Raw genomic sequence first — 12,340 nt, 5'->3', positions numbered from 1 at the left:
TATATTGGCTTGAGACAACCCCTTCCTGCCCCCTTCATGAATAATAACGTTTCCAGAGGCTTTCTTTCTGGAGATTTCCCAGCTAGAATGTTCCTTAACTAGAATCTTCCTTCCTCAAAGGATAGAGGAGATTCTGCCTGGTTACAGTTAGACTGGGCTCTCTGGTTTTTCCAGGTACCCTCCCAGAACATATTGAAAATGCTTGCCAGTGGAACCATTGGCAGGGTCAATGGTGGAACCATTGGATAGGCACTTCCTTTGAGATTGCCACAATGCTCTTCCCTCTGCAGTGAAATCACTACATCGTTGTCACACTTCCTGCTGATGTAGCTGCTTAGATGCCAGCACCATTGATAGCCCTGTCAGTGAATAGCCCCACCTAGCTCCGCCCAATGCCCTTTAGATTGACACCTCCAGTGCTGTCCATCAGGGTGCAGGAGAAATCCAGATTCCCAGGTGAATTTACCATTAACAAAGAGGCCGATTACATTTATTTTAAAATGTTTAACATGTCATAGTGCATTGTTTGTCTCTCTTAGAGGAAAAACTAGAACATTTATATCAATGGTGGTCAACTTAAAAATTACAGAGGGCCTCTGGACACATCCAGTGTTGGGCACACAATAGCAACACATTTTCCTACATTGAGGTTGCACCATGTTAGGTGGCCCATGAAAAAATAAATGTGTTGTAAGTAACTAAGACCTACTGAACTTTTGCTATGCTTCAGGAAGCAGATACTCTGAGACAACCTTAATGAAGGATTAAGGTAAACCAAGTGTTTTTTTTTACTTCTGCACAAGCACATTTTGTTTTTGGTAGCAGTGGAGAGGGATTAGAACACTTGTTGGGTTTTTAATGCTGCCTGTGTCCCCATTATGGAGATTTACCCTCTCTATTGATCCTGGTCACTGAAATTTGAAAAAAAAAAAATCCAAAATATTGGTTTGTCACAAGAAGAGGAATAGATTGGATATATTCCATTGGGGACACTAGTTCTGGTAACCTTCTGACCCCCAGGGATTTTCTATCACTTTCTGTTGCGGCTGGCAGACAAGGAAGTGAAGAGAAATCTCCCCAGTGGGACATAGGTGGCAAAACAGTTAAAGGGTTATAACCCTCTTGTACTCTAAAACTAAAAAAGTCATAGCTTCGTCTCTACTTTAATTTCATTTTTGTTAGACATTTGTTACCATTTTCCATTTGGTTCTAGAAAAATGTCAGCAATGATGCGAGAGATATCTGTCACTTACATTAATAATAGCATCTGTCTGGATGTATTCCATATCAGAATCTTTCAGGCCCAGTTCCTTCCCTCCTCGATGGGTTGTGCTGATAATCCCAGTGGTCACTGTGTTTTGTAGAGAGAAAGGGCTCCCCAGGGCGACCACGAATTCTCCAGGTCTCAGGTCCGATGATCTACCTAACATGAGGACTGGGAGAGGGGCCTGTAAGAAAAGATTCATTAATGTCATATTATTCAGCAAGAGTGGCTGTGTAAACTCTTCAGACATGGATATAATTGAGGTGAGGCCAATGGTTGTCCTCACCACAATTTCAAACTCCGCCATCCTTAACAAGTGACATCTTAGTCATTGCCCCTTCACCAGGTCTTAGGACTTACTCTGGGGACAAGGCTTCAGCTCCCCTGTCCCTATACCAATGCTCAGAGTCTCTGTTCACCCTTGGGATAATATCTTCCCAGTCTATACCTTAACCAAAGCTCATCTCACTGGAGAGGAAACTCCTGTCCTTGTGAAGTCCTGATACAACCAGCTTTAATGATTTGTTTACTCCAATCTTCCCAGGCAGCTACAGGTTCACCTAAGCCCACATCTTACTCTCTCTCTAACTTGAGAAAAGCTGAGTCCTATCAGTCATTCCACCCACAGGTAGAGGAAATGAGACCAGACCTGTGGAATTGGTCACATGACCAACTGTTTGGCGGGAACCAGGAGTCCTAGGGTTTCAGTGAAAAGGACATTTTCTGGCCCTCAATTACCCTTTCCTCTTTAAGCAAAATATGAAGGCTCTCATTGCTGACCTAGGCTGCCTTGCTGATGTAGTGACTTCAATGTTTTCTGAGTTACTTGACCCCAGAGTGAAATCAGAACCCCTAATCTGCTTGCTTGTTCTGGGTCTGTAACTCGGGAAGTATTAAAACCTTTGGATTACAGCTTCCAGTTTTTTTTCTCAAAAGACATAAATAGTGGTCTTAGCCTTTACAACGCACATCAGGGTCAATCTTGATCAGAGCGATGTCCAGCTTCTGGTCAACATCCTTCACTTTGGCATCATAATGTGCTCCATCTTTCACCTCCACTTTAATCCGCTGCTTATTTGTGAGGACATGAGCGTTGGTCACTATGAGTCCATCTTCAGATACAATAAATCCTGAGCCACTGGACACAGCCATCTCCTGACCAGTGAACGGAGACCTGGCACAGAAAACAATCACAGCTCTTACTCATCATACAATTATTCTAGAATGCTCCAACGAGTCGATAAAGAGAGCTCAGGAGATACAAATCATAAGAATGCGCTTTGTTGTATTTGTTGTCAGAATGGAAGATGTTATTTAGACCCAAAACCACAAGCACAGACATCTCACAGTGGAGTTCCTCCAAGACATAAGACCATATCAAAGTGTATATTTGGGGCGAAACGCGTCATTGGGCGTCTAGCTGGTTTTGTTTTACTATTTTACTATTTTTACTATTTGTTTTACTATTTACTATTTCAAGGATTCCATTGTTCTCCCGGGCTGCCGCTTGGACTATATCTTTTCTCTGTGTTACCACATTGCCATAATCGGTTCCCTCTTTTTCGATCGAGGGCGATTCTTACACTCATTCAGGAAATATTCCACATATCTGAACATTTGTCAGCTTCAGAACTCACTCTCCAAACCTGAATATACCAGTTTTTCCCTCTTTTTTTCGACATGTCTTTTTATGGATGAAGTTTTATACATATACCCACTTTATATATCAACAAGTGGATGCAGTCATTTGAATGTTTACATGTTTTGTCTGTTGATGTTATTCCTAGAATGTAGTATATTATAGGATAGTCACTTTTAGCTTTTTTCTAAACCAAATAAATATATATTGCATTTATTATCGGTGTTATCCATATCATTGTTTGTAGGAATGGTGGGATCCCCCAATAGGGGAATCATTCTTGTTCATATAATTATCTCGTAGGGGACCCACATTCCAATTAAGTAATTTAAATAATTGAATATTTTGTGCCTGAACCTTCCCTTCCTTTTCCCTGGTTCTCTTTCTTTACACAAAGTGTATATTAAGCTAAAATGTGGGAAGCTTTAGAACACCTGTCAGGCTTTAATGCTATCTGGGGCTCCATCAGAGAGATTTACCCTCACTTCCTGCTCTGCTAAAAACATTCTACCAGGTAGGAAGTGAGAGTAGCACTCTAACAATAACACAGAAATAAGTATCGGTACCTGTACTCGTACTTGTACCGAGTACTGTACTTGGTATCTGTGCAACCCTATATCTAACAGAGCCCCAGATAGCAGTAAAAGCATAAAAGCCCATCAGGAATCTGAATCTTTACTCGCTCTAAGCAAAACTAGAAAAATGTTTCTGGTTTTATAGACACTTTACGTGCTAAACTTGGCAGCATCTACCAAAAACTGGAATGTTACTTTTGGGTGGACTGGTCCTTTAAATGATCCTTCTCACTTGCTCATATTGATATGAAATATACAGGTTTTGCTACCGATATGAAAGGGGATCCTGAATTAATTAGCAAATAGGTAGATTCGGAAGACCTGGCTGTAGACCACCTACCTGTAAATCTACAGTACATATGGTCCATATGATTAAGCACGCTTAGTGTGGAACACGTCAAGCCTCTTTGTTGTTCATGCAGCATTGTTACATAGTTACATAGTTACATAGTATTTGAGGTTGAATAAAGACATTAGTCCATCAAGTCCAACCTATTAGGATCTCATTCTAGGAGTACCCGTACCCCTGTATATTACGGTCCCTTAAGAAATCGTCCAAAAGTTTCTTGAACAATTCCACATTCTTTGCTGAAATCACCGCCTGTGGCAGTGAGTTCCAGACCCTAACTGATCTTACTGTGAAGAACCCCCTTCGCCCCTTGTGCTGGAATTTTTTTTCCACCAATTTTAGGTGGTGGCCTCTAGTTTTTGTAATGGAGTTAATTTTAAACAGTTTATCGCTAATGTTGCTACCACCATTGAACATTTTGTACATGGAGATCATATCCCCCCTCAATCTCCTCACCTCCAATGTGAACATGTTTAAATTTAGTAGCCTTGTCTCGTAGCTCTGGTCCTCCATACCCCTAATTAGTTTGGTTGCCCTCCGCTGGACTTTTTCCAACTCAAGGACATCTTTTCTTAGTACTGGTGACCAGAACTGGACCGCGTACTCCAGATGAGGTCGAACCAATGATCTATAAAGTGGCAAAATTATAGACTTGTCCCTGCAATACATCCCCTTTTTAATACAGGACAAGACCCTGCTAGCTTTGTTTACAGCAGCCTGGCACTGCAAACTACCTTTCAGTTTGTGGTCTACAATGACCCCCAAATCCTTCTCCATTTCTGACTTCCCCAGCGGCATACCCATAATTGTATAACCCATTTGTTTATTTTTAATTCCAAAGTGCATTACTTTGCATTTAAGCTCCATATTTGAAAATAAACCTCCGATTGACCATCTTGGACTGGCTTACTTTGCTGTGGACCCGATGTAGTGACCGGACAAGGTCTGGGAGATAAGAGTTACCTTTGCGGTGTAGGATGGAAAAGCTGATCTTTCCTTGGAACAGAACCCTTTGAAACATGTTGTTAAAAAGTTTAATACTTACCTCCACTTGTCTCCACAGGAGAGGTCAGTATTACACTTTGTATTTTAGCAACAGAATTGCATTAAAAGAGAACTATGGGGTAAGTGTTTTTCCCCATAGTTCTCCCAAGGGTCGCGGGAGGACATATACTAGAGTCCTCCGGTGACCCAAAGCTCAGTATATCGCAAGCTACAGCTCGCGGTATACTGAGACCGCCGCAGCCGGGACGGAGATCCTGACATTACTGTCGAGATCCACCCAGCTGCGTGAGTGACAGCGGCCTCTGCCTATCTAGAGGCAGAGCCAGCTGTACCCACCCCCACCACCGTCCGTTTCTCTAGTCAGCGCTGGAGAATCGGAGCAGGGACGGGGGGAATCCCTGCGGGGAGCCGTGACTGACAGTCACCGCTCTCTGCAGGGAGATGATCGAGAAGTGAGCGAGCGCCGGTATGTGTTCGCTCACTTCCCGATCTATTGAGCCGACCTGTGACAGTTTCATTGTCACACGTCAGCTCGAACTATGAGGTTGAGTGATTTTCACTCACCTCATAGTTCTCTTTTAATGAATGCTGGAGGTGCCTGGTACTGATATAGACCTCAGGAAAAAGTCTGGTGTCTCTCTTATGGAAGATCTCATACCCACCCCTGTTCAGTTGTTACTCTTTTGCCCAGTGTAAGCCTGTTCTCCTATTGATTCTGCACTGTGGAAGTCTGATGGGAATGATGAGTGTGCTTGAGTCTGTTTTGTTTTTGCTATGGATGTCTGAAGCCCTATACCTTCTCTCCCAGTTTGAAGTTCTACAATAAAGCATTTGTAAAAGGCACTTAAAGTGACTGGTGCCCAACTTTATTGATCATATATCCCTCACTGGCTAAGGATCTGCCCCTGAGAGTGAAATGTCGGGCCCTCTGCCCTTTGGGGGTCCACCTTAGGCCTCTGGAGGTCAGGGAGGCCCTACACTTGTATCAAGCTTTTCAAGATCTGACTTGACTAAGTGACAAGAAAAGTGAGCAAATGGAATTACTGTAATTCAGGAACAACACAGGTCACCGTCATAAGAATATTACCTTCTAAAGAGTTCCAGATGTACGACAGCCGGCGCGATCTTCTGCACCACATCGGCTATGAAATTAAACTTGTATCTCAGGCTGTCTGGGTAGTGGGAACCTTTAAAGATATTTATAGAAGTGTTAATTTTCGACATAAACCTAGAGATGGCAGATTTCACAGACAAAGTTCCATGGCGTCATCCTGTGCTCAGCCAGATTTGTTTATACAGTGACTAAAGTCTGAATTATAAGCTCTGGGTGTTGGCCTACACATCGTAAAGTACACCAGTCACACATCAGGTCAGTGGTAACATTTGTAGAAGGTCAAAAGTTGCAGTCTAGCTGTTTATATTTTAGCCATAAAACGATTTCCGAAAGAGAATATAAATTTCCCATTAATATAACAGACGTTGAGTTGAGGAACTTCCATTCCAACTTTTCAGATTAGGGCTTGTGTCGGCGGCTTTGGGCTTGTGTCAATGACATCTGCTTGACATCAGTTGAGACACTTCTGAGATCATTCGGAATTAATTCATTATTAGATGCATTTGACCTGCAGTTGAGTCCCTTCTGACCTACATTTGAGAAGGCTTTGCTTTCCTTTGGACCTGCACAGGAAGTAAAACCAGTTTGAAGTAAACCTAAGCCCGTCCACACAGCCCTTTACGAAGATTTACTACTTAAAGGAGAACTATGGGGTAAGTGTTTTCACCCATAGTTCTCCTAAGGGTCATGGGAGGACATACACTAGCGTCCTCCCGTGACCCAAAGCTCAGTATATCGCAAGCTACAGCTCGCGTTATACTGAGACCGCCGCACCCGGGACGGATCCCAACATTACTGTCGAGATCCACCCAGCTGCGTGAGTGACAGCTGGCTCTGCCTATCTAGAGGCAGAGCCAGCTGTACCCTCCCCCGTCCGTTCCTCCAGTCAGTGCTGGAGGATTGGAGAGGGGAGGGAGGAATCCCTGCAAGGAGCCGTGAGTGACAGTCACGGTTCTCTGCAGGGACATGATCGAGAAGTGAGCGACTGTATGTGTTCGCTCACTTCCCGATCTATTGAGCCGACGTGTTACAGTTTCATTGTCACACGTCGGCTCTAACTATGAGGAGGAGTGTAAATCACCCACCTCATAGTTCTCCTTTAATGCAAAGGAACTGTAAATACTTGCAGACAAATACAAATGTATTTGTAGTGAAGAGTGGAGATAAAATGAATGGCTAACAATCCCAGCCCAGACACTGCCAAATTGCTGGATTATCTTCAGTCCCCCCTTGTTCCTGTGCTAGTGTGTGATCTGTCTGAACTTGTTGTGACCTGGAAACAGATTTGACTACTCTTGATTGCTGCCTGCCATTGACCTCGGATTTGTACCTTGACCATTCTACTTCTTTGCCCCTTTTGTACTCAGCTGCCAGATTGGAACCGACCCCGGCTTGGATCTCGACCATTCTTCTGATTAACCCTTGTGTACTTCTTTGCCAGAGTGGACTTTACCTTGGCTAGGATCTCGGACTAAGGCTTGCACGGTGCTCCGCACCCCTGACACCCGTGCCACTCGGTGTCCACCAAGTCTCTGTCTCCATCTCCAGGGACTTCAAGGACCAGAGGTGCAAGGGAGACCTCCCCACTACTTCGGTCTCACCACAGGTACATGGCTCCCGTGACAGAAAAGCACTATAATCTTAGTTTTACTTAATTTTGAAACTTTTCAAATTGCATTTTTGGATATAGTAACACAGTCTTTAAATCCTCTTTAGACTCCCACTACCGCCAGGTACAGAGAGTGGTGATAGCAATGACTATTTGTGCCCCGTCCTACACCAATCTGTACCTGGTGGGTGGGAGAGGGATTTATGTAATGGTGATGCTTTGTCTATGTAACTGTTGCACATTTTGATATTGCACAGATACATAGACGACGTTTTTTTCCATATGCACTTGGAGTTTATCTCTATTACAAGCTTTTTTGACTTGTATTAATGAAAAGCACTACAATCTTAGTTTTACTATGAATTTTTGAAACTTCTCAAATTGCATTTTTGGATATAGTAACACAGTGTTTAAATCCTCTTTAGATTCCCACTACCGCCAGGTGCAGAGAGTGGTGATAGCAATGACTATTTGTGCCCCGCCCTACACCAATCTGTACCTGGTGGGTGGAAGAGGGATTTATTTTATGGTGATGCTTTGTCTATGTAACTTTTGCACATTTTGGTATGGCACAGTTTCATAGACAACGTTTTTTTCCATATGGACTGGGAGTTCATCTCTATTATGAGCTTTTTTGACTTGTATTAATGAAAAGCACTATAACCTTAGTTTTACTATGAATTTTGAAACTTCTCAAATTGCTTTTTTGGATATTGTAACACCATCTTTAAAAATGCATATCAATGTGCTAAGGGTATCCATAAAGATACTCTATTATACTAGTCAAAACATCCCCTATTGATCAAAAGAAAGCCTACTAATGAATCAGCTTGTATAATAATTAAACTCAACACCATAGACAAGAAAGGAACATCCTAAATAGACACTGACATTTACTTGTTAATGACAAACAAATTAAGAATTTTGTCAACTTGACCACTGAAATTATTTTTGAGGCGTTCAACGTTGTTACAAAATATGCAAACTAAAGTGAGTATAGGTTTGACTAAGGGAGATAATTGTGCCAGCGAATGTAGTACAACGTGGATTTTTTTTAATGAATACAAAGATATTGATTAAAATCCAAACTTTATATTACCCAATGGTCAGACATTTCGTACTTTGTCAGATTACAATTGTGGTATACCTACTCACCTGTGTGGTGCTCATTATGTGGGAAAAACTAAGAGACCCTTTCATTGTTGAGTCTATATTCATGATAATACTAATGGGAACATGTGCAGTCCCATTGGCAGACATTTTGCTCTTTACCATTATTGTAATCCCAGTTGAGCCCCTTTATTGCATTGGACTGTGTTCACCAAAGTCCCCACGGTGGTGACTTTGATTAAAGCGTCTTACAGGCTGAAAACCAAAATGGATCCATTTACTCAAAGCTGATAGGATTCCTGGCTTAAATCAATGTATCAGTCAAAACCTATTTATAAACAAGACTCTGAATTTCTATAAACAGCTAGATATGATGTTATGATTATTACTATAATGTTGATTTAGATTGTACATATTGTTCTGCAGGATGCCCAGCTATGACACCAGTCTGCGCAATGTACTCGGGTAGTGCCATTAGTATGTTGCCCTTGCACTATTCCACTATCCTCTGTGGGGCTATACATAGAGCATTAGGGTGGCCAGTAGATGCACAGCTAACCCTTAACTTTAATCCAAGCCCAAGCTCTACAACCCTATACCTTAAAATAACTTCTTACCCTTACCCCTAACATAAACCCTATGCCTAACCCTCAATCTGGCCCCTAGCCTAACCTGATCCCAATACCTAACCTTGACCCTAAACTTTAATCCAAGCCCAACCTCTAGAACCCTATACCCTAAAATAACTTATTACCCTTACCTCTGGGTTGTACTTGCCCCCTGGGCTAAAAGTTGCTAGTCAGCCTATGCTGTATTCCACAACTGCCGGACGCCGAGAGCTGATTAAATTGCGGATGGCATCGGCGCCCGGCCGTTGCGGTATGCAGGATTGTGGGCGGCGTTGGACTACATGTCACAACCGCGGGGTGCCAATGCCATCCGCAATTAAATCAGCTCATCGGTGCCCAGCGGTTGCGACATGCAATGAAAATTATTAGTGCCCCCCCAGATTTGACTGTTGTATCTTATGGGCCCCCCCTACATATTGTTCCTAGAGTCGCCACTGCCCTTACCCCCAACATAAACGCTATGCCTAACCCTCTATCTGACCCCTAAACTAACCTGATCCCAATACCTAACCTTGACCCTAAACTTTAATCCAAGCCCAAGCTCTAGAACCATATACCTTAAAATAACTTCTTACCCTTACCCCCAACATAAACCCTATGCCTAACCCTCTATCTGACCCCTAAACTAACCTGATCCCAATACCTAACCTTGACCCTAAACTTTAATCCAAGCCCAACCTCTAGAACCCTATGCCTTATAATTTCTTACCCTTACCCCCAACATAAACCCTATGCCTAAACCTCTATCTGACTCCTATTCTAACCTGATCCCAATACCTAACCTTGACCCTAAACTTTGGGCTCAACCTTAATACTAACAGTGGTAATTATGTGTCAAACAAGAAAGAAAAATAAAAGAAAACTATTGAAAAGTAGGGACTTATGTAAACCGGAATATGAAGTAATTCCATAGGCATGAAACAGTACACGGTATTGCTATTATTGTGGATACAAAACTGAGCTGCTAAGTTCTAGTGTCTGCATCAAAATGTATGCTCTGCACATAGGACATAGCTCTCTTACAGTATATTGTGTCCCTTACACAATTCATACCTGTGTATGTTATACTGAGGGCTGGAGTTTACCATTAGGCAGAGTAGGCATGTGCCTATAGGCAGCAGAGGCAGAGAGGCAGCTGAGGCTGTATAATTATTTTCCTATTATAACCAGGAATAGTCATTTCATATACACTGAGTGGCCAGATTATTATGACCACCCCATCAGTACTTCGTTGTGCCACCTCGTGACTCCACGAGATGGTGAAAGGTGATGCGAGGAATCTGACACGGCACTGTTGCCCTTCTGTTGTCTTGTACCAGTCTTGTCACTCTCCGTTCTGCCCTAACATTGACTAGACGGCCGCAATTCACACGTTCAGACCCAGATTTTCGGCTGACAGTCCGGTCTTTAAACACTTTAACAATGAGCCCCTCTTGAACATTTAACGAATTCTGCTGTTTTGCTGATACTCGCTCCGTGGCTCCGAGCGCCAACAATCATCCCGCGTTCAAAGGCTGTTACATCGCGTTGTTTACCCGTATCTTCAGAAATCACTTCTACTGTCGTGGTAAACAACCTGCTTCCCTATTTATAATGGTCTGGCCCTATAGCAACTTCAGCGCCAAATTATAGCTAATTAGCCTACAAACGTCAGGTGGTCATAATAATCTGGCCACTCAGTGTATATAATAATCTGGCCGCTCAGTGTATATAATAATCTGGCCGCTCAGTGTATAATGATTTACAATTTTTTTCTAAGCCAGGCTAAGACCAGAAAAATACAAGATCTTAGCAGAGGTTACATATGTAAATGTTCTAAAACCACATTGGCTTTGGAAACTTAGAACCCTAGGGCTACTGATAAGAGTTCCTTGAGCAATGAGTAGACATGTGCACCAGCAAAAAATTTGTTTCGATTCAGATTTTGCTTTATTTTGTTTTTCGGAATTCGGGTCCGAAAGCCCATTTGTTTCGTGTTCGTTCGTTCGTTGCAGCAAAGTGACATTTAAGAGGGAAAAAAAGTTTTTTGTTTTTTGCTGCAACGAAATTTCATCCAAAAAATTTAAAATCGTCCAAAAAAAACCGAATCAGAAATTCGGATTCGTTTGCATTCGTTATACCTGTAATTCGGAATTCGGATACATCCGATTCTCCGAATTTAAAAATGTAGTCCGAATTTCGATTCGGAACTAAACGAATTGCACATGTCTAGCAATGAGTGATGTGTTCCTTTTAGATATGTAACCACTGACAAAAATGATCATTTAAGCTATTAGTAAGGGGAGTGTTCTTCCCATTGACCACCAGTATACAAAGCACTCTTCCCAATGACCACCAGTGTAAAAAGCACTCTTCCCAATGGCCACCAGTATAAGAAGCACTCTTCCCACTGACCACCAGTGTAAGAAGCATTCTTCCCACTGACCACCAGTATAAGAAACACTCTTCGTCACGCCGGACCGGCCCCCTCCACGTCATAAGACGCGACCTCACATTCGTCTGGCGTTCTAGCAACCTGAAGCGGACGCCAGACGAGTGTCGGTCACCGCAAACTCCTCAACCACTACAGGGCTGCCTCAGCAGGATTGGAGGAGCCCTGTCTAAGGTTTGCCATTCCTCGGATTGCCCTCACATAGTACTCTGCGCTAGCGTGCCCCAAGTCCAGAGCCTAAACGAACAAGGACAGCTAACATCAAGTATAACCCCTCTGGGCTGCTGCCCAGTGGGTATCTCTATTGTCAGTAAGACTGTGTCTGGACTTTGCCTTAAACACTGCACTATTTATACTACAGAGGATTCTGATTGTTCTTATGTGGGGTTGCTACAAACTGGCTGAATGAAGTACTTGTCATATGTGAAGTAACAGACTGACAGACTGAAGCAATGTTATTATGTGAAGCTAACATAATTTCAGACTAAGGAAATGTTGATATGTGAGGTCAACATATTGGTATCATATTAATTGCCACCGCTAAACTCAGGGAATCTAACCTGAGAGGAGTTGAATACAAACTTATATGTGAATACACAGATTGATACTGCCTAT

At 42.6% G+C, this 12,340-nt stretch overlaps 1 protein-coding gene across 1 annotated transcript in view; it reads right to left on the bottom strand.

Moving 5' to 3' along the window:
* LOC108795417 (serine protease HTRA1-like) overlaps positions 1–12,340 on the bottom strand; it is a 49,448-nt gene that overhangs the window by 16,734 nt on the left and 20,374 nt on the right. The window contains exons 2-4 of the mRNA XM_018566663.1: positions 5,920–6,019; positions 2,234–2,438; positions 1,254–1,448 (exon numbers count right to left, since the gene is read on the bottom strand). Of these exons, the coding sequence (XP_018422165.1) occupies positions 1,254–1,448; positions 2,234–2,438; positions 5,920–6,019 (500 nt within the window). The remainder of the gene's footprint in view (positions 1–1,253; positions 1,449–2,233; positions 2,439–5,919; positions 6,020–12,340) is intronic.

Source organism: Nanorana parkeri, unplaced genomic scaffold (genome assembly GCF_000935625.1).
Source record: "Nanorana parkeri isolate BGI_ZX_2015 unplaced genomic scaffold, ASM93562v1 scaffold967, whole genome shotgun sequence".
In the NCBI taxonomy this organism is placed as follows: Eukaryota; Metazoa; Chordata; class Amphibia; order Anura; family Dicroglossidae; genus Nanorana; species Nanorana parkeri.
Note: the sequence above shows the minus strand (reverse complement) of the source record. Positions and strands in the feature narration are given on the sequence as shown.